Raw genomic sequence first — 24936 nt, forward strand, 5'->3', positions numbered from 1 at the left:
TAGTCAAACTCTGTAATAATGATCGAAGTACTCACCAGCTGATTTTGGTATGCAGTCACACCAATGAAAATAGTCTCGGGGAAAATAAACGTTCGCAGTTCTGTAGTGTCTAATTTTGTTTGCGAAGAGAAATCCTTCTGTCGTATTATGTGGACGCGTGGCTGATATTTATGCATTGAGTTAAGTATAATCTGGAATATAATAAAAATATATATAAAATGAAACGTTCAACGAAATAATTGTGTTTCGTTCATGGAATCTCGCTTCATTATTAATTTCATCAGAAAATGAGATAAAAAAATTTCCATTAAGAGCAATATTGCCGTATTAATCAGAGGGAATTGGTTAGGTTCCATATTAAAATACCTGATGCACTTCAAATCATTTTATTAATCGTCCAAATATTTGCTCGTAATATAAAGCCTATGTTTGCTGAATTTGCGGCGGACATGATTTAATAGCTTCCTTCAAACTGAATTTAGTTCAAGATATGAAGTTTTTAACATGTACAGGGTTACATCACGGACTAGCACTTGACAAAGAAGAAAAAGAGCTTTGCACAATCTCCTGATGTTTTGTAAGAATGTGTCTTCACTTCACCTGCTAGCGTAAAAGTGTATCAATATATAACCAATTTTTACAAACAATTTCATGGTGAGTTTCATAAACTATTTAGTTGCACGAGCATTATTGAAAAGTATATTTCGATGCAATATCTCTAGAACTAGTTACCGGGATGGAGACCTTCATCTTCCAAATTTCACTAAACGCTTTTCCAGTTATTAAGTTTTCGAGACGATAACGCGGTAAATTATTACAGTCTATATGTCCTTCCGATTGTATAAATCAATAGAACCCATAATCAGTATGATAAGATATAGTAGAAGTAATTGCATGGAAACATCTTGAAACAGTTCATTAGAAGATTACGTACGCATCATCTATTTTACTCCTACAGTTGAATTCGCAGGTACTGATATTTCAACGGCTTATTGAATTTGAAGAGATTGCATTATTAAGCGATTCATTCACTCAAGTCATATCGATTCGTACCCATTCACTGTTGTGCCATCTTCTTTTCAACAATCTGCTCTTAAATATAAAATATATAATTCGTTTATTTTCAACGTTGTAAATATCGGGAGTACAACTGTTGTTTCGGTACACTACAATATTAACTAGTTTCTTTTGTACATTGGTAAATGCGTATCTTGTTGCCATGGACTCACTAGGTTTAAATGAAGCTTTTTCTTTTAGTGGACCCCAATGCTTTGATATGTTACAGATACCCCTTATTTTCTCAGTAAGTTAAGAATTAAGAACAACTGAAATTATCATAAATTTTATTGAATTAGATTTTAACAATAATAGCCAAAAGCTCGCCACAGCAGACATGGTCATTTAAATATATAATCAAATGTATTTACTGAGACTCACGTGTCCAGTCTTGTCCGACATGTTATTGGTCAGCTTTAGTTTCTCAAATGATACCGTCTGTTTGTGTAATTGTTCTCCCGTAAAAGGACAATCTGGATGCACGTAGAATCGGGTTGGTAAGGGTGGATCAGCTTTGCCTGCCACTAACCAAGAAGACCTGTGATAGGCATATCTATAACGCTTGCTGTCTACAGGCACGATGTCCATCATAACCATATACTTAGTGTTTGTCTCCAGTCCGGAAAAGGATACCCTACATGTTGGGAACATCCGCCTGAAATTACACAGAATATTTAGAATAAAATGAATGTGGAAACAAAAAATTCAGGAAATATATTCATCGTTCTTTTTAAGTCTATTTACTCAGCAAGAATATCTTAAATATGAATCAGAGTAGAAACTGGGGTTATTTAGGTAATTCCTTCTAAATTGCCTTTATAAACACACACACACACACACACACACACACACACACACACACACACACACACACACACACGCACATCTTCTTAACCCTTTCAGTGCAAAATTAAATTTCTTGATTATTTCAGTAAGTATCAACCATTAGACAGAATTGGTATTTTCTGCAAGTCACGTTATTTCAATAAATGTACACATCTCAAAATAAATTTTCAAACATGACATTAATCTCTTTTACTCTTTTACTTGTTTCAGTCATTTGACTGCGGCCATGCTGGAGCAGTAAAAGAGTTAGGTAGACGAGAAAAATACTCTTCACTGGATAGCGCACACAAACATTGCAAGGATTGTCTTCTGCAGCGGAATACAAATGTGAACTCGACTTTTCAACTCTACTTACAGCTGTGTGTTTATAGAACAAATTACACATTCTTAAGTTAAGGTAAATGCAATAGTTGAAAGTTAAATGCCTTGCTTTCATTTACGAACACTCAAAGTCAATGATGGAACACAAAGCGTTGACCACTCAACTAATATTCCAATTGTCGATTGCAAGGTACTTATAACATTTATCTTCGAAAAGCAGGATTGAATCATTGAAAGCTAGGACTACGTTATGTGAAATACCAAACTAGATATAATAACGTATCCAATAATGTGTTCTAATCTGCAGATTATTGCTACAGCAGTTGTTTTAATGGATTAAAGAGACAGGTAATGGAAAGTCAAACAGCTATTCTTAGCACTCTGACGTACAAAATCTGAATATAATAACTATGCCGGTTTGTCACTCAAATATATCGAACGTTGGCAACGAACATAACATATGGCAGTAAATATTATTCGGAATTAAACAATACAAAGCCACGGGAGATAATTAAAATATCTAAAATTTCCAATGAAATATTTCGGTAATCCAAATGCTGGGCCACTGATGAAAAAAATTAGAGAGAGAGAGAGAGAGAGAGAGAGACATACATACGTATGCATATATATATATATATAAACAATATAAAGAAAAAGAGTGAGAAACAGAGAAAGGGAGAAATCAGCATTTAATATATTGTTGAAAATCGAAAAATAAATTGATATTCATAAGAAGATAATGTAGAAAGGACCGAATGAGATTTTTTATAGCTCCAATTAAATATATACGATTCAAACATATGCGCAGTGAGTTTTAGTAAGCAAGCCAGCAATTTCACAAGCTAGATTTAATAATTTAGCGCGCGTGCGTGTGTGTGTGTAGAGGGAGAGTGAGAAGAGAGAGAGAGAGCAGCCTAGTTTAAATCTGTTATGAAATGCTCTGAATTGTAGCTTGTTCGTTATGTTACAACACAATTATATTGAGTCTATATATATATATATATATATATATGATGTATGTGTATATATATATATATATATATATATATATATATATATATATATATATATATATATATAATATTCATATGTATGCTCATTTATCTATGTGTGATGGATGATGTAGTGTCGCTTATGTAACTAGCACAGATTACTTACGTAACTAAAACAGCTGTCAACTACTGGACTATGCATCTATCCTCTCACTTCACTACTATTATCTGGTCAATTTACATATAAATATATGTGCGTGTATGTGTGTGTATGTGCATGTATGTATTTACGTATGTCAGCATATATGGATATATAAATGTAAAAATCTATAGCCGGCCGCCAACACTTTTTCTGTAAAATAGGCGTAGCTTATCCTGTTCAGGCTATATTATTAGCCTTATCCTGCATTTGAGAATTTAAAATCACTTCGTTAACTTCCTAAGACTTCTCAACGCTTCTAAAGCAAACATCGTTTGTTTGTTTATGTTCATCGTAATTTGAATTTAACGTATGATAACGTCTCATAAAGCGAGATTGCTATACATCTTAAATTTGCAGAAGATTTTGTGGTGAGGGTGGTTTAGCTTAATGGTTTAGAGCACCGCGACGCGTAATCGCGGAGGTGTGAGTTCGAGTTTCATAGCTAGCCGCCAACACTTTTTTCTGCAAAATAGGTGTAGCTTGTCCTGTTCAGACTATATTATTAACATTATCCTGCGTTTGAGAATTTAAAATCCCTTCTTTATCTATCTATATAAATATATGCCCAAAAAGAAAATGTGGAGAAGATTAAGGGAGAGATGGTCGGTTACGTGTCAAAATCAAAAGAAAATGCACTCAGTATTCGAATATTTCTATTATTTTGTATATTCCTGCAGTCTTCCTGTTTTGTCTGTATGTTCCACCAATGAGAGACAAAGAGAGAATCGGAATTAGTGGAATTAGTGAAAAAAATGCAGAAAGAAAACCCGAGGGATAGATAGATAGATAGATAGATAGATAGAGAGATAGATTGATTGATTGATTGATTGATTGATAGAGAGTGAGAGAGAGAGAGAGAGAGAGAAAAAGAGAGAGAGAGAGAGAAAGAGAGAGAGAGAGAAAGAGAGAGGGGGGAGAGAGAAAGAGAGAGGGGGGAGAGAAGGTTTATATTATTTTGCATTTGTGTATACAAATCGCCGGTTCAACTGAAATGTTTAACGTAATGAAACGTCATGAAACCGTTAAATTTATGAAAAGATATATCGATGGGTTGTTAAATTGAAGTGAAATGCCCTTATTTAGCAAAGAGCTGTAGATATTACATTTTTATCTTAAGTGGAAAAACTACAGAAGAATAATTTGAAATTTCTTGCTTGTGTTTAATATATTAATATAATGTTTTCATATATGGTGTCTTACACCTTGGAATCTGCACGGGTCCCGCTAGTTTTTTTTTTTTTTTTTTACTCCTACCGTATGGAGTCAGTCAAAATCTGCTTCTCCCAATTTCCGATAAACTCAAAGGTTATAGGGTATTGAAGTGGATAAAATCCCATGCAGCCAATGTTTTTTAAACCTTCGGGAATATCCCTACTCAGTACTAACAATGCTACAGATGACAATTCAAAAAAGCAAAAAATAGAAAACAGAGTAAGTATAATGCATGTCTTGTCAATAATCATGGAATTTCCAGAGATGAAAACTCTCTATGTTAATTAAAGGCGTCAAGCTAACAAAATTGTAACTGCGTCTGGCAAAATATTAAGCGGCTTTCTTTCGATTCTTTAAGTTCGAATTGGTCTTTCCTTCCTTAGAGGGCGACAAAATAAGCAGCAGTTGAGTAATGGAGCCAATTTAATCGACTTCTTTCTCCCATCAGAATTGCTCGTCTTCTTCCAGCCTGAATGAATGAAGTAAAATATTGAGACAGCAAGCGTTGCGTGTGAGTGGATAATTTACGAATAAGTTCATATATATATATATATATTTGGCCTCCATGGGCCAACAATCCACTGGTGAATAAGAAGACTCTGTCTGACGAACAGCTCATTTATTTTAGCCTGACTATAGGCGACTCACATAGAGAATCTCAACTCAAACTGGTTTTACAGGGAGAGAATCAGAGATAGGGAGTAGTTCACAGCTATTTAGAAATAGGCTGAGTAGCAGTCGATGGAGATCATTTCTTTGTTAGAGCAGGATAATTAACCACTGTACGGAGACTGTGAATGTGGTTACAAGGTACATAATTTTACTTGAGTAAACAGACACTGTGTTTAAACCAAATCATATGCAAATGACAGAAACCAAAAGTCTTTTCCTAAGTAGTTTGAAACTGGTTTATCTTTTAGCAGTTGAACAGACGGAAAATATACATTCGATGATTCATCAATAACAAGGCGAAACCAGTCGAACTATCCACAGAGAAATATATGGTTTAAGCAAATGATATATGGAAAAATTCAAGCCTTGACATATGTTTATTAAAAGAGCACTTAAAAATTTGTTAATATTATCTATCTATCTATCTATCTATCTAAATATATCTATATATATATATATTACCTGTATTAGATACTGAACTCTGGCTAGAAACTAAGAACAATAAAACCAGAATCCTCCATTCACACTATACAAAACCTATGGCCTCCAAGTACCTGATCCACCGGAACTCGGCTATTGCGGACAATGCCAAATTCAACATATTGATGGCAGACCTCGTCAGAGTAATGCGAAATGTCTCCTGCATGTGCGACCCTACAGAATTAAAGAGACATATACAACATTTCGTCCACCGCATGCAGTTCTCGGGTTACAGCCATAAAGAAAGGATCAGGGTTTACAAAGGAGCTATGAAGAAGTTTGAAACAATCAAACGCAACGATAGGAATGGGATTTGCCCACTCTATAGGAGAAAATCATGGAACACCATAGAAAGAACTAAGAAGAAAATAGGGAAGGCAAGCTCATGGTACAATAGCCACAAGTACCAAAGCGTCATGTTCGTCGACACCACCCCTAGAGGCGAACTGGCGTACCGCTTTAGAAGGGCCCTAGACAAACTTAAGCTAAGAATTAAGGTTGTTGAAAGGCCAGGCAACTCTATCAAATCCCTTATCAGTAGAACATACCCTTTCAGTAGAACCCCCTGCACTGATAGGAACTGTATCGTATGTAGATTTAGCCCACAAACGAACTGCAAAACCAGAAATGTGGTCTATAGTATAAGATGTACAGAGGGACGATGCAGAAATAAGACAACGACATATGTAGGCGAAACAGCAAGGAGTATAGGGGAGCGGGCAAACGAACATTGGAGGGAACTTAAGGAAGGGAAGAACTCATCAGTTCTGTACCAGCACGCTGAGCAAGAACATAGAGGCTCAATCAACAACATAGAAATTAAAATCTTATCTACACATAGCAGTGATGCAGCACTTAGACAAATTACTGAAGCTACACACATAATAGAAGGGAAACCTAGCCTGAATAGGAAACTAGAATGGAACACTAACATACGCCACTAACAAACCACAGCATGTGACAACATGTTACCCATAAACCAATAATAGGAACAAAGTATAATACAATACATAGATAAACAAATGGAATTAAATACTACATACGTTAACAAAATTTAATTAAACACAAAAAAAAAAAAGAAAACACACACACACACACACATGAACATATAAATAAATAAAAACTAATACAAACGAACACGTATTAACAGAGAATATAGGTGATACAGACACTCCCCATACACACATGCGCTTACAAAAGACACAGACACATTGAAGGACACGCATGCGTAGACACATACAATAGGAATACAAAATACAAAATGGCTGATAGTTAGCAAGGTGAGACACACATAAGAAAGAAGAAGGAAACAAAGGACCACTGATGAGGTCACAGAAGTGTGACGAAAGAACTCTGGCCGAAATAAGATTAAGATTAAGATTAATGTAATATAAAGCTGAAAAAAAAAAAAAAAAAAAAAATTAACACCAAATATACAGTGCGTGTGTTTTTATTGGCTAAACTGGCAATATGACCATCCCCAAGTACAACAACATATATATATATATATATATATATATATATATATATATATATATATATTTCTGCGTATAAGATGACCGTTAAATCCTAAAATTTACCCTAAAAATTTGGGATCTTATACCACAATTCTAAGAATCAAACTTTGAATTTAGTGATTTTATAAGTAAGCTAACCTCGGCCCTGATGCAGTAACCGCAGTCATACGTGAACAGATTAACAAAATACAAAAAAAAAACACTATAATATAGGTAATAAAAACATTTTTATTTAATATATTATTGGCATATCTTGATAATAAATAGCCTATTCGAGAGGTAATTCTATATCATTGAAATCAACTCTTATCTATGCGAGCTCGGCTGAGAAAATGTAAACATCGAGTCATGGTTACGTTCACAGTAACCTTTATCTTTCACTAACCTTTCAAAAATTTTAATGGTGATGTATAACTGTAGAAGAACGTATGTAGTTATTTAGAACATTTAGACGAAAATATTTATATCTTTTATAAAATATCTATTATCGAATGTCTCGCAGCAGCACACTTGTTCGAACTCTTGGCTAGTTCAGTAACTTCCAATTTGAAACTCGCCTCATATTTTCCCCTTTTTGCTGGTGGTTGCATAAAGGTATGGGTATAAAATGATTATAAATTTCACTTGACTAAACAGTTTGTGATTTTATATGAAGTACGGGTAAAATGGTTTATTAATACTCCAGGTTGACTGTAACTGTTTCGAACATTTCAGTCATATGAACCACCATTATCGTGTTGCTGTTAGCGGTTGCTATGATAGCGATAAAGTTTTGATAAAGAAGAGGAATCAAGTTCTCTTTTAGGTGACGTGTGTATGAAAAAACATGATATAGAAACAGATTTGTTATTTCGTATATTTTAATTTCTAAGTAAAAATAAAACAACATTTGTAATAACATCATCTTTACATGATCACTATTTCTAAAGAGACATGTTGCAAAAGCTAGCCCTGTACACAGATAGCTTTGTAATTTAGCAATCGTCTTATACACGAAATATACGGTGTATGCATATATGTGAGCGTGTGTGTACACATGCATATTTAGATATATCAATATATATATATATATATATATCAATATATATATATATATATATATATATATATATATATATATATATATATATATATATATATATATATATGTATGTATATATATATATATATATATATATATATACATATATATATATATATATATATATATATATATATATATATATATATATATATATATGTTTATATATATATACATACAGGCAGACATGTGTAAATGAGGTTTATATGTGCGTTCACATACACGACCATATACACAATTCGTATATACGAACGTCATATACGTTTCTTTACACAAGTGAAAGACCTGACCAACTGTTGCTGACGTAAAACGAATTCGTTTCGTCACGGTCTTTAACGAAGACCGACTAAGATTATCTAGTTGATGCCACCTCACAAATAAGGGTCGGCGCCATTGGTTTATGAGGGATTGACTGCTTTGAGCGTGAAGACTAGAGCGAAATAATCTTTGAAGTCAAATATCAAAGGAACATCATTGGAACAAGGTGTCGTTAGGTCAAAATAGTAAACCAAAACATGAAAAATCAGAACAAGAACAATAAAAATAACAAATAGCATAAACAACAAACTAATAAAAAAATGAAATTTAAGCGGCTGCAATCTTTTTAATGTTTCCGAATATATAAATATATATATATATATATATATATATATATATATATATATATATATATATATATATATATATATATATATATATATATATATATATATATATATATACACATACATACATACATACATACATACATACATACATACATACATACATACATACATACGCACACACATATATATGATGTAATCTTGTACACATATACATGTCACTAACGTGTATATATAAACATATATATATATATACATACACAGAAACAACAATTAATACTCATTAGAGATAATGATATTAAAGCTAAAACCGTATAGGCAAAATTACTAGATATATATAAAAGAACTATATATAACTCGGGCGCATGTTTTAAAGACACCAGCTTTGCTAAAAATAGGAGTCAATTCACTCCGAAACTACATAAGTTAACACTATATCTTCACAGGCATGGTTGGAGAATAAATTAAGTGAATAAATGAAATAAGACGGAATCCGGGTTTTACTTAATTTTTTTCCAGCTATGCTTGTGAATATATACTGTTATATTTTGCGTCTTCGGAGTGTTTTGACTCCTACCTTTAGCAAAGCAGGTGTCTTTTAAAAAAGCGCCCTTGTTATATATAATTCTTATATATATCATTGCTGCCCATTGTGGTCTCCCCATACAAAACAAAACATCCTGAGGATTGAATCACTCCAGAGGGCACTCACTAAACGAATTGAAGGCATGACTGATTTCGATTACTGGGACCGCCTTAAAGCCTTGAAACGCTACTCTGTTCAGCCCCTCCGCGAGCAGTATATCATTTGTACGATGTGGAGAATATACAACCAGCATTGCCCAAACGACCTGAACATTAGTTTCAAGATTCATCCAAGGCTAGGACGACGGGCCACACGTCTCCTGCCCGATTCAGGATCACAACATACTGGTACACTGCGACATAATTTCTTTTCTTCAACAGGCCCTGCCCTGTTTAACATTCTCCCAAAAGAGATAAAAGAAGAAAAGGATCCTATCAGCTTTAAACGGAGTCTGGACAGATTTCTTCAAGGAATACCAGATAAAGCCACCCATACCTGGATACAACTCACTACTTGAATGGACCATAAACAAACTTGATTTAAAGAGGATTTAGATAATCCTATCAGGTGGTGCTATTAAGTTAGACATGGCCTGGACCAATCTTTGGTCGAAACATATCTAAGTTTTAACTATGTTATATATATATAGGATGTGTGTGTATGTGTGTCTGTATGTGTCTGTGTGGATATTTGGATGTGCGTATCTTTTATCTATGGCTCGTTTCACTTGTTTTGACTGTGGCATGCTGGGGCAGCACCTTGACGAATTTTAGTCGAACGAATCAACCCCAGTATATTTTTTAAAACTCTGATACTTATTCTATCGGTCCCTTTTGCCAAATCAATATGTTACGGGGACGAAACACTCCAACACACGTTGTCAAGCAGTGCTGGGGGATAAATACAGTGATGGAAGAGAAATACAGTGGTGGAGGGCAAATATAACATAGAGAGAGAGAGAGAGAGATAAACAAACAGACCGACAGGCAGACAGACAGACAGATAGATAGATAGATAGATAGATAGATAGATAGATAGATAGGGAGAGAAAGAGAGACAGAGATACAATCGTACATACGGCGTTGTTTCCTTGATGAAACTTTGTGGGTAAGTGGATGCTAATATAATTAACAGATTTACACAGAATTTTATTTATCCTATTTCGCATTTCACTATTTCGCCCGATGAAAATTATCTTTCCTTTTTCAGCTGGTACGAACTTAATCAAAGTTGTTTTGGGAGAGTTATAAAAATCGACGATAGATTACTCGAAGTGTAGAGCTCGTTTTCCGGAGATAAAACTCGCATGCGCCCCTGAGCGGAATTGAAACTGTCGATGAAGCTTCCTAGAAGGTCTCTCGTAATGTGTCTTTCTATGTGCTTGTTCTTCTCTTTCTGATAACCATATTTATAAATATAACAAAAGACGATGTAGAGGGATGATCAGTGATATATAATTAGCTTTCAGAATCCCTTCAAATAGACATCTTTGAGAAATTATAAGCCAATAATGTTTTTACGATTTTCAGTATCTAACATGAGATTTTATGAATAGAAAGAAATCTATAATCTTTTCCAATACTATACGATTTAAATAAGGTAGTATGGAATCTACATTCATTTAAGACATTAGAACGTTACAGTAAACTTCGACTGTTTTGATAGTTTTCACACCACCACATTCATCACTACAATTCTTTGCGCTATCTTTGTCTCTGTCTATCTCTGTATATATATATATATATATATATATATATATTTCATTTTCTTATACATATATATATATATATATATATATATATATATATATATATATATATATATATATATATATATATATATTTCATTTTCTTGCAAACTACATATCTCTCTTGTTTCCATCTCATTTTCCATCTCTGTTTCTGTCCTACAATCCCCGAGAGTGATACAGCGTAAGAGACTGAAAGACAGACAGATGGAAAGATTATAGAGAGACTGAAGAGGGAAACAAATAAAAGTTTGATGACATACAAACGTACTATCACCATCATCCCCCTCGCAATCTTCACCCTATTGCACTTTGTGTATGTCTCTCTCTTCATATATGTTTCCCATTTTCTATGTCTGTCTATTCCACTGTTCTAAATATAGATTGATAGATAAAAAGAAACCAGATTGATACAAATAAACCATTTCAATTGTCTACTTCTTTCTCGACAGACAATAAGCTCTGATTTGACGGAGATTTGGCAGCAAATTCTCAAAAAAAAATGTTTTACAAACCTTCACTCTGGGATATAGAATAGCATATATCTGATTTTATTGTTGTTGTTTTTGAAGTTTTCGGATATATAGCGTTCACATATATAGACCTACGGTAACACAGTAATCGGTTTACACAATTTCACTTTAGCACCGATTTCGTTTCGGCTGATTCTTTTTGTTTTTACTTTACTTGTACCATTTCGTCATTTCCGCTTCATTTTTTCCATTTCGTTTTATTTTACATTCATATTACTATTTCAAAAATGAAGTAGATCTCACTTTCTATCATTTCATCCCACAACCTCAGTCTCCTTTGCTTTAAGACTACATATATATACTCAATTTCGGCCTCCATTATCATTATTATTCCTGAGCAACATTGCACTGATATGAGTTTTCTTTCCTTGAATACAGATCCTCATCCTAAAACATCAAAATATTTTACTTTTCCTGATACAACGATATCATTTTACTTTCAACCTACCCAATTGTAATGCTTCTGTGCATGTCAATGTAGCATTTATTTTTAATTACTGCATAGCTAATATATTTCTTTATTCTCCAACACATTTATCAGTCACTGCCTACTCTTTCTGCATGTTTCTGTATCAGCTTCTCTTTCTCTTTCTGTCTCTGTCATTCTCTCTCTCCCTCTCTATCTATTTTTCTCTCTCTCTCTTTCTGTCTCTCTCTTTCTCTCATTTATTTTTACCTTTCACCCACTTTACACTCATCAGTTATATTTCTTACGTACATTGTCTCTGGGTAGGCAATTTAAATATCCATATTCTGGTAGAAACTTTGCAGAATCGTTTGCATGCCGGACAAAATGCTTAGCAGTATTTCGTCTGTCTTTACCTTCAAAGTTCAAATTAAGCTGAGGTCGGTTTTACCTTTCACCGGGATCGACTTTGCTTTCCATCATTTCGGGGTCGATAAAATAAACATTAATTGAAAACTAGGGTCGCCTTTATCCCCTTTCCCAAACCTACTGGCATTGTGCCAGAATTTGGAGCTAATATTTTGGTAGAATAAGTGGGGATGTTTCTACTGTTAAAAGCGGTGGTGTAAGTGTTCATAATTTGGTTAGACTAGTTACAGTAATAGATTACATTTGTTAATACCGTCGGTTTTAGTAAAGATAATGATAATGTTAGATATATTTACATAAGTTTTTTGTTTCATATTCGAAATAACACACATGCAGAGACATACAGTTATGCAGAACGACGCGCACTAAGTGGTTTGTCAGATATTGTCTACATCCTGGCATTTCAGACGCCATTAAAAGGCACTATAATCCTTCCATTTTCTCGAAACGTTTTATATACCATTTTTCTGAAACGCTATCTTTCCGCTATTTTCTCTGTCATCTATCAATTACGTCATAAATATACTGGCTTTATTATCAATTTCTTTATTGCGTACTGAATGTCAGAGCTGTCCTTAACGTTACAGATTCATGTTTACGAGTTGATAACTAGGTATAGATAAGTGTCCGCACGCACATATATACGCATACAAACAAACATGCACATATGAATAGGATAGACATACATGCATACACACATGCACATACGTACACACACATACACACACATGTATATATATATCTGTTCTTAATTGTATGTAAACAGCAAAGGACTCAATCTGAGATGTAGCTTTAAATACGTGTTATAGAAAAGCTGACATTTACTTCGAAGTTTTTGCTGAAGACAACTTGAGAAACCAGTCTTTTGCAAAACTTCTATCTAATAGTCTATTTGTACATATATTACGTATGTGTGTGGAGGTGTGTTGTATATAGAGATCCTGTATTGGTATACCAAATATAAATGGCGCTTTTATACAGTAAGATATAAAGACGAAATCATTATTGATTCAGAAATATATTAAAAGTCCCTGACACTTTGGCCTCACCAACAATAGGTAAATATTTGGATCGTCATCTCAATGCGAGTCCTGTCCAAATTTGTGTTGTACGAGAAATTTGATAAAACCATTCCGGTTTCATGTAAATTATCTCCAACCGCATTCAGGAAAAATATATTGATTTTTTAAAATAAATCCTCATGCTTTCTATGATCAATGGTCAAATCGTGACGAAGTCACTTTCATTTCTCCTCATTTCAGAATCGATAAAGAACTGCGATCGACGGACACGATAAGCAATTAAAAATACAAACAAAGGAAACACAGCTGAAAAAAAAAATGCATCAATATCTCGTTAAGAGCTATAAAAGATGTCGACTGATAACTCGAACTTCCAGATAAGCATAGATATATACTATACTAGGAACACATTACCCAGCATATGTTTCCATATGTAAAACAATGAACTATGGTTCGAGAGAGATTTGGATTTTTTTCGGTACGATCGACTATGCAGAAGCTGTCATATTTGTCCGCCTTGCCCACATATTGTTCCACTGTAAAACATCGACGTAACAAATCGTTCAACTGACTATCAACCATTTGACCTCAAGAGACTGGACCGTGTTACCGAGACTGTGGATACTGATATTTTCCCTGGAAACAATTAAGGTATAGAAATGCACATATAAAGATATCAGATAAAACAGAACCCAAAGAGACCGGTGTCGAGATGCGTCTGCAAAATTTGCATTATTCGGAGACACAAAAAGAGTGAAGTGAAATTAAACAAAATAAAGTAATAGAGAGTCGAGCATCTGACATTTTGGACGTAGTCCTTCTTCAGGATAAAGATAAGATGACAGCAGGTAAATGAATGAAAGACAGCAGGATTTTACATCCTTTAGGTTTAAGTTATATATATGTCTTTATGTGACTAACTGTTACTGTTTCAGATACAGCCCGAAGTTTTGTCAGTGAACAGGTTGCGGTTTCAAAGCGATGAAAATATTTTGACACAAATTAGATTTAAATGTTGAAGTGAAACTAACGGTTTTTGCGTATTCTTAAATGAGCTACAAACATCTTCCACGCTGCAATTGTTTTTGTTTCAGCACACGATCTCAGATCAAGTCACTTGCTACGCAAGTATATCTCTGTAAATATATATACACACCTTTAAGATGTATTGAGTTGGCCAGAAAATAATTTCGAATTTTTAGTATGAAATAAAAGTCATTTTTTTTTTCATACAAAGAATGAACTTTAATTAATTATATATTTTCCATTTTGTTTGATGACCTTTTGTCATCTTTCTGGCAACTTCATGATTCCGCGCTCATAGAACTTCTGGTCCTTATCAGTGAAAAATTGAAGCAAGTGCGATTTCAGGTCATCATCATTATTAAAAGTTTTACCATTTAAAAAAATGTGCATACTTCGAAATAAATGCTTATCTGATGGTACAAGGTCAAGGTTATATGGTGGTTGTGATATTAATTCCCAACCAAGCTCGAATAATTTATCACGAATTAGCAAAGACGTCTAGCGTTGTTATGGAGGAACACGATTCCTTTACGATTTACCAATTCTGGCTGTTTTTCTTTGATTACTTCCTCCAGTTTCATTGTTCAAAGTAAATATCTCATCTGAATTGATGATTTGGTTCCTTGAAAGGAGCTCAAGATAAACAATACCTTTGCAATCCCATAAATTGACAACATCACATTTTTTAATGCAATTCAGCTTTCTATATGGCTTGTGCTGTTTCATTACTCTTGGACCATGATCGTTTTCGATTCATGTTATTGTAGATAATCAATTTTTCATCACCAGTTCAAAATCAGGTTGATTTCATTGCATTTGAGATTCGATGTGTTAAGTGAATCTTTTTCAATTTATGTAGAACCCAAATATCGAGCTTCTTAACGAGTCCAAGACATTTCAAGTAATTTTAAATTGTTTTGTGTGATACATTTAACTTCTCTACAACCTCACGCACAGTTATATAACAATCAGATTGATTCGGTCATCATCAACTCCAGTAGGTTGACCAGAACGTTGGTCATCTTTGAGTGCAAAATCTCCAGAACGGAATTTTTAAAACCTTTTCTGACATGTACGTTCTGTTAAGCATTCAACACCATAAACTCCACGTATCTTTTTGTGAGCCTCAGCAGCTTTCTTACCTTTACGGAAATAAAAAAGCAAAATACGGCGCAAAAAATGTTCGTTTTTGCACTCAATGTTAAAATTGACACTGAACTAACAGCTGTAAACAAAATTACGCGCAAAAAGAAAGCTAAAAGTAACGGCTATCAAATGTCAAAAAGAAAAAATCATAACATTGACAAAAGTCATTCAAAAAATCGTAACTCTATCTATTTGAGAAAAATGAAATTACTTTCTTGCCAACCCAATATACATACACATCTTAAAGATAGAGACAACGATTAAGATGTTCTAATAAGTCATCTCCCGTGACATGTATATTATTTATTTATTTATTTCGAAATCGCGCACAGTCTCGTGTAAATTCGTGTATTCTCATCTTAAATGGAGACAAGTAACAATGTTCCAATGAGTTACGCTTGAACAGTTGTACATAACCTCTTTACATGAAACTATTGGAAGCATTGTTAACCAACATATAAAGTATATATGTGTGTGTATACTTATATGTGTGTGTATACTTATTTGTGTGTGTATACTTATATGTGTGTGTATACTTATTTGTGTGTGTATACTTATATGTGTGTGTATACTTATATATATGTGTGCGTGTGTATCAGTAATGTCTGCTGATACTACAGTCGTGCAAAGCAGCAATTCTAAGATTCTAGACCATATAAGTGATTTGCACTCTTTTAATAGTGGTCTCTCTTTAAAGTGGAAGAAAATCATTCATTCGAGTGGATTGTTGTTTTCAATAACTTTTATATCTTAAGCATGCTTTTTCGCACTCATCAGGTACGCATTTGCGACTGGGAAACTTTGAATAATGCTGGTTTACTAACTTTTAATACGTACATGTTCATATACATGTACGTACGTATGTATATATGTATTACGTATGTATGCATTATGTATGTATGCGTGTATGTATATGTGCAAGATTTGTATGTTTTATCTTATGTATGTATTCTCATGCATATAGTTGCATGTCTAGATATGCTCATATATGCTTAGATATGTATGTATCTGTGTCTGTGTGTGTGTTTGTATGCGTGTGTGATCGTCTAGGCGAGTGTTTTTTTGTTTTTTGTTTTTGTAGATTAGCTTCAGGTTTAGCTTCGTCCTGATCAACTAAATGTATTTTCAAAGCCATTCTGATCGTGCGCAACGTATTATCTTTTGAGACCTAGTTTATTCAGCACAATATTTTCAATACCTACTTCTGTCTATTATATACTTTTGAGACGGTAGGGTGCGACTTGAAACAGGTCGAACGCCTGACCAAACTCTCTCCCTCTCCTTTACTAGTACATAAGTGTGTGTATGTATGTGTGTGTGTGTGTTTGTTTGTTTGTGTGTGTGAGAGACAGAGAGAGGGAGGGAGAGTGTGTGTCTATATTCCTGTTTGGTTGAGGTGTGTATATGTACCAACCCATAATGCTCAATTCATACATATATACCGGGACGGAGTCAGGCATGTAATGTAAAACAAACAGAAACAAAGTGAAGTGTTGCGTGCTAAACTGTTGTTAAGTAATCTAAACTAAAATAGTTTGATTAACTTCTCCAAGCGAGAGATCACTTTTTCTTGTCTCTTCTTGAACACATTCAAGCTTGACGATTTCAATTACTAACACTCTGTGTGTGTGTGTGTGTGTGTGTGTGTGTGTGTGTGTGTGGTGTGTGTGAAAGAGAGGAAAAAGCTCTCCTCATCTCTCTCTCTCTCTTTCCTTCTCTCTCTTTCGCTCTCTCTCTCCCTCTTTCTCTCAATCTCTCTTTCAGCCTTCTGACATATGATTCCGGCTGGTATTATTGTTTTACTAGTGATGATGATGACGACGACGACGATGATGTTGATGATGTTGATGATGATAAAGGTAGTGCCGGCTCTGGTAGCTGGCTGGCTGGCTGGCTTGCTGGTTGAGAGTGGTGATCGTGTTAGAGTTGTTAGTGATGGTAGTGCTGCTGTTGATGATTATGATATCGATGATGATGATCATCATTGTCATAATCATGATGATGGTCATGATCATGACGATGTGATGGTGGTGGTGGTGGTAGTAGTTGTGATGATAATGTATTAGGACACACACATACACAAAAACACACAAACACAGACACAGACACGCAAACACATAAATATGCAGAATACATACATATAAATGCACACACATACAGCATGCATACGTATACATGCATACATACATACATGCCTGTATATGCACACATACGCACTAACCCACACGCATGCGTACAAACAAACAAATAGGAACGCAGTGTGAATAATAGACAGAGTCAAAGCTATTGAAAAGGTGGTAGGACGCAAACGAAAAATTTTAGAAAAATAAGGAAAGATATAAGTGGAAATTGTACCGGTGGGTGTGTTAAATTAAAAGGCACTAAAAGAGAATGACCCTCCCCAAGCACAACAGAATATGCTTCAACACACGAACTCACATAAACAATCTTGCAAACCAAATCGAAAGATTATATATGTATATATATTTATATATATATATATATATATATATATATATATATATATATATATATATATATATATATATATATATATATATATATATATATATATATATATATATATATATATTTATACATGGCGTTGCTCGCTAGGGTTTTAGTAGAAGACACTTACCGGAACCTGAAACCATGTGGTTGTGAACTGAAATTTTCAACCACACATTCACTACCATTAATTTCACAAGTACCGAATAGTTTGCCAAGAAATTCTTGCCAAATTATTAGCGAAAAAAGATATTCTTCACAAAAAAAATCAAAACTAAAAGAAAAACTGAAGTATTCGGTGGTGGCCATATTATTGATTCACATGGAACAGTTTCATTTCATGAAATAGACCAGGTATATATATATATATATATATATATATATATATATATATATATATATATATATATAGGCTAATGTTTTTATAGGTTTTGTTGTTGATGTCGTTGTTTAGCTCTGGTCAGTCACACCTATGGTCAAATAGCCTTTCAAATATCGATGACTTCATCATGCAATATATCCTTTCTGATGGTAAGATTTAGCTGCTATTTCTAACAGGTGAAGTGATTGTATAGAACCTTCATAATTCACATGAGTCTATAAATATTTGTATGTATGTGTGTATGCGTGTGTGTATATGTGTATGTATGAATGTACGCATGTATGTATGTATATATGTACGTATGTATGTTTTTCCCTAACGCTTTTTGAGTTTAGAGTAAATTTTGACCGACCATCTAACTGGTAACTAGGTTGTGAAGGGAAGCATCTTATTTAAACTATGATCCCTTAAATCTTAAGTTCTTGAAGATGTTTATAATCCCAGATATCGCGATCATCTGCAGCATATGAATAAAGGATTTGCATGTTCTGCCCCAGATCCGAAACTCCACCAACTATTCTACTTATTATATGTCTGTGCACACCTGTGAATGCAATGTATGCCAGAAGGTCTGCAAACCTAACGGAAGCCTGAAATGACATTTTAAGATCCACAAAGATCAGAACTTATCTGCAGCTCTTGGTGGTCCAAATCGGATGTGCAATTATGTGGGTGTCTTTTCAGAACATTGTCTGGCTTGAAAAGCCACATCAGATGCCATGATGGTGCTAAGGTGTAGGTACAGGAGGTGGTCAAACTCTGCCTAAAGAGTAGACAATCACCATGTATGTATGTATGTATGTATGTATGTACGCACGTGCGTACGTACGTATGTATGTATGCATGTATGTATGTATGTATGTATGTATGTATGCATGTATGTATTATGTATGTATAAATGTATGTGTGTGCGTGAGTTCGTGCGTGTGTGTGTGTGTGTGTGTGTGTTGTGTTTATACATACAGTGGTATATTTGAATGCCAACTTATAGATCTTATGCATTTTACATTCGCTTATCGACTATCATTTATTGATTCTATATTTTCTGTACAACATAAAGAAGCTATTGTTTATGTATTTATTTATCTAATTCATCAGTTTATTCATTCATTCATTCGTTCAGTGATATTCAGTGTTTGCATCTCTTAACCGTATGTGAATAGGATGTCAATGTTGGTATCTCAAGATATCGTATCTAAAGCCACACCCGGATCAATTACTGTGAATTGTGCAGCATCTGTATGTTTCCAATATATACCCGTGTATTCATGTATATATGTCAGCATGCATGCATACACGCGTGCGCGCATGCACACACAAACACACACACACACACACACTCACTCACTCACACACACACACACGCACCACGCACACACATGTTTGACAGATCATTCGATTGTTTGCGTATATGTAACATCGAAAATGCTTGAGAGTCTTCACCCGCAACACATGGTCAAGTCGACAGACATGCAGGCAGGTATGCAAGTAGGTAGGCACATACAGAAAGCGAGAGATGTGCGGTGGAGCGTTTTAAATTAATTGTCTATATTTCACAAAAGGTTCCATCTACTTAGGTTTTCTTGAAAATGATATTAAAGTAAACACCACCAGGATGTTTTCTTGTATCACATTTGCTTTGCTACAGATAACATCTCATTTTACAACTGATAAATCCTATATATTCCTTTGGCTTCCGACTTCCTTCTTTTCTTTTCTTTTTTTTTTTTTCGTTTATTGATCTCATCTACGCTCTCATGCTGTGTTTTCCTCTTCGCTGACGGCTTTCACTTTTTCTTTACAGTTTTTCGCAAGATTTTATTATCATTATCATAACATATATATTAGTGTGTATATTATTATATATATCATTTTTTATCATTATCATTGCAAATATATTTGTATATATATACATATACATATGTGTGTGTGCATGTGTGCGTGTATTTGTACGTATATATATATATATATATATATATATATGTGTGTGTGTGTGTGTGTGTGTGTGTGTGTGTGTGTGTGTATATATATATATATATATATATATATATATATATATATATATATATATATATATATATATTTATATATATAATATAAATAATATATGAACATATGCATATATACATATATATATGTATATATCTAGATATATATGTATATATACATGTATATATGGGTACAGGACATAAAAAAACGTTAATCACAATGAGAAACGAAAACAGAAAACGAACTTTGTTTCGAACAACGAAAAAAAAACAGCAGAGTAACGAGACATGCAACATAAAGAGTATACCCCTTCATCAGTTGCCCCTGTTTCATCTACTCCGCGTTTTGCAGGCAAGGACAATACACGACTACGTTGAAACAGTCCTTCCCGCAGAGCAAATTAAATAAAATTTGGGATTTTTTGCGAAGGGTGAAAGTGTTAACAAGAACAGGACAGTGAGAACAAGACAGTAAAAACAAACGGTGAGGGCTGTTGAGACAAGACGATAGAAAAATTATTATGAACACTAGGTAGACGAGCCATGAGAGAAGACAGAAAAAGGCACGTCTTTTCTTTAGGAAGGAAGTGGACAGAAAGAGAGATCCCCTTTCGTCACGTGTTAGCGACGAGAGAGTGAAGTAGGAAGAGTGAGAGAGAGAGAGAGAGAGAGAGAGAGAGAGAGAGAACGGTGAAAGGGAGAGAAGAATAGGGAAAGGGTGGAAGAGAAAAATAGAAAGGACGAAGAAAAAGAGACGGAGAGAGATAGACAGAGAAGAGATAGTAGAAGAGTGCACATCGTAAAACTTACTTCGAAAAGGATGCGTGGCGTTCGATCATATAATAATATAAATAATATATAAATATATGCATATATCCATACATATATGTACATACCTACATATATATGTATATATAGATGCATTTCTCTGGGGTTTTTTGTCGTTGTTCGAAAAAAAGTTCGTTTTCTATGTTTTCGTTTCTCATTGTGATTAACGTTTTTTTTTTATGTCCTATACCAATATATGCATGTATATATACATATATCTGTAGGTATGTACATATATGTATGGATATATGCATACATTTATATATTATTTATATTATTATATGATCGAACGCCATGCATCCTTTTCCAAGTAAGTTTTATCTTAATAATTACGATGTGCACTCTCCTACTATCTCTTCTCTGTCAATCTCTCTCCCTCTCTTGTTCTTCATCCTTTCTGTTTTTCTCTCCCACCCTTTCCCTATTCTTCTCTCCCTTTCACCGTTCCCCCCTATCTATCTCTCTCTCTCTTTCTCTCTCTCTCTCTCTCACACTCTACCTCCTTAACTCTCTCGTCGCTGACACGTGACGAAAGGGGATCTATCTTTCTGTCCATTTTCTTCCTAAAGAAAAGACGTGCCTCGCCTGTTTCCTTTCATGGCTCGTCTACCTAGCGTTAAGTATTACTTCTACTTTTATCAATTTAACCTAAAACTTCGTTTAAATTATATGTTAAACGAAAGATTCGTTAAAATTAGTTTTTGCATATTATTTTTTGCATTTCTGTTTATATTATAATAAACGTAAAGTTAATTATGGAACGTTTATAATTTTGATATTTTTAATAATATTTTTTGACATGAAGATTAGCTATATTTTTGAATGGAACTGATTTTCGATAGTTTTAATCGATTTAAATATTTTTTTCTATTTAAACATTTGGTTATGAAACACGTGTAGTCGTTTTATTATCATTATCTTCTGATATTTACTTTGTATTATGTTATATTTATTTTACTTTGTATTATATTATATTTATTTTACTTATTAATTTTCTATATGTGACTGTGGATTTTCATCGATGAGATCATGAACATTTTACTTTTCTCTCTCTCTCTCTCTCTCTCTCTCTATATATATATATATATATATATATATATATATATATATATATTTATATATATACATGTACACACACACACACACACACACACACACATACATATATATATATATATATATATAGGAACCATATAAAATCACCAGATATGAGAGGTGAATATATTCATTTCATCATTTGACATCCTTTAGGTTACAGGCCACTCAGTGGAATTGGACACGAAACCAAGTGATTTCGATTCCACTACGTGGCACCTTTACCAAATGGTTATGTCATTGCCTCGAGCCATATGTATGTACATATGTATGTATGTATGTACGTATGTACGTATGCATGTATGTATGCATGAACGTATGACATTATTCAATTTTAGTTCAAGATTTCTTGCCAGTAGAGAGAGTCGTTTTCTAACCTAGATTCAAGACTCTTTCATTGGAATTTCAACATCAACAGAGTACTTTTGCATGTATGTATGCATGTATGTATGTATGTATGTGTGAATGTATGTATATATGTATGTATGTATACGTGCAGATTTATATGTTTTATTGTTTGTATGTCTTCTCATGCATATACCTGCATACCTAGACATGCTCCTGTCTACTTAAATGATAAGCCTCTGGAAGTTTTACAGGTTTTTACACTTCCACCGATGGATAGCATCTGTAGTCTTCGAATCAGCTTTCTCTTTTATGGATTTGAGGAACCTAATTTCTCAAGATTGGTATTTAGGCAGTGTCTTATATATATCCCAGTGCCACAATAATTACCGGCATAAACCTGAACTTGTAATCTGGATAGAGTAACTGCAGATTTGTATGTATGTACGTATGTATGTATGTATGTATGTATGTATGTATGTACGCATTTATGTATGAACTGACATTGGTTCAAGCCGAAAGTTAACATAACAACTGTACTCTTAGTGTTCCTTTTTCTTTCTGTCGTTTCCGCTTGAATTGAAGTTTAATTTGATCTCTTTTCACAGGAAGTGAACAATTTACTGATTTCACACACGCAAAACACATATTCATTTGCTGATCACAGTTAAATTGTTTCGCGATTATCGCTCTCCTTTTTTAAAATCTATTTTGTTTTTTTATCTCATTTTCATGTTTCATTTTGCTGTATTGTTAACGTTGTTCTTTATTATTGATGGAAGAGATGTTTTCTTTTCTTTTTCGACGTTACTTTTTATTTTGATATTTTTTAATCGTTTTATTTATTCATTTATATATATTTTTTTCTTTTTTGTTGTATTGTCCTTTGTAATTTCACACAAGGTATTCTGTTCAGTCGCCGAATAACAATCTTCGAAATCATTAGCAAGAGCAAAATCCGCTTTATTCACATGATCAGGTTTGCCTGAGACATTATAACACTAGTCTAGTATCCCAAAATATTGACATACATTCACTTTGCCCCCTTTGACTTTTACCGTGGTCTTTTGCTTTCCTGTCTTTCTGTCTTCTTATATATATATATATATATATATATATATATATATATATATGCATGTATGTATATATGTGTGTGTGTGTGTGTATATATATATATATACTCTTTACTCGTTTACTCTTTTACTTGTTTCAGTCATTTGACTGCGGCCATGCTGGAGCACCGCCTTTAGTCGAGCAAATTCTATCAGTGGCTTTTAGCCGAACCGGTTTTCAAGCAATAGTGGTGGTGGTGGTGGTGGTGGTTTAAGTGGTGGGGACAAACACAAATATACAAATACATACACACACACACACGCGCATGCACACACACACACACACACGCACGCACGCACACACACACACACACACACTCACACACACACACACACACACACATATATATATATATATATACATATGCGACGGGCTGCTTTCAGTTTCCATCAACCAAGTCCACTCACAAGGCTTTAGTCGGCCCGAAACTACGGTAGAAGACACTTGCCCAAGATCACACGTGTGGTTGGTAAGCAAGCTTCTTACCACACAGCCACTTCTTATCCTCGATTAACGCAGTCGCCATGTGCAGATCATTATTTCAAATTTTTGCATGAAACCGGAAATTCAAGGGGATGGGGTGAGTCGATTGCATCGACCCCAGTGTCCAACTGGTACTTATTTTATCGATCCCGAAATGTTAGAAAGAGAAGTCGACCTCGGAGGAGTTGGAACTCAGAACGTAAGGATGGGTTAAATGCCGCTAAGCATTTCTCCCAGCAGGGTTACGATTCTACCAGCTCGCTGCCTTAAGTACAAGGAGATAATTACAAACACACACGCATACGCGTGCACACA

The 24936-nt window shown here is 34.1% G+C and overlaps 1 protein-coding gene across 1 annotated transcript in view; it reads right to left on the reverse strand.

The window, feature by feature from the left end:
- Positions 1–24936, reverse strand: part of LOC106871832 (uncharacterized) — a 200873-nt gene that overhangs the window by 65054 nt on the left and 110883 nt on the right. The window contains exons 3-4 of the mRNA XM_052967211.2: positions 1438–1711; positions 36–191 (exon numbers count right to left, since the gene is read on the reverse strand). Of these exons, the coding sequence (XP_052823171.1) occupies positions 36–191; positions 1438–1711 (430 nt within the window). The remainder of the gene's footprint in view (positions 1–35; positions 192–1437; positions 1712–24936) is intronic.

Source organism: Octopus bimaculoides, chromosome 1, assembly GCF_046866305.1.
Source record: "Octopus bimaculoides isolate indiv1 chromosome 1, ASM4686630v1, whole genome shotgun sequence".
NCBI classification, from domain to species: Eukaryota; Metazoa; Mollusca; class Cephalopoda; order Octopoda; family Octopodidae; genus Octopus; species Octopus bimaculoides.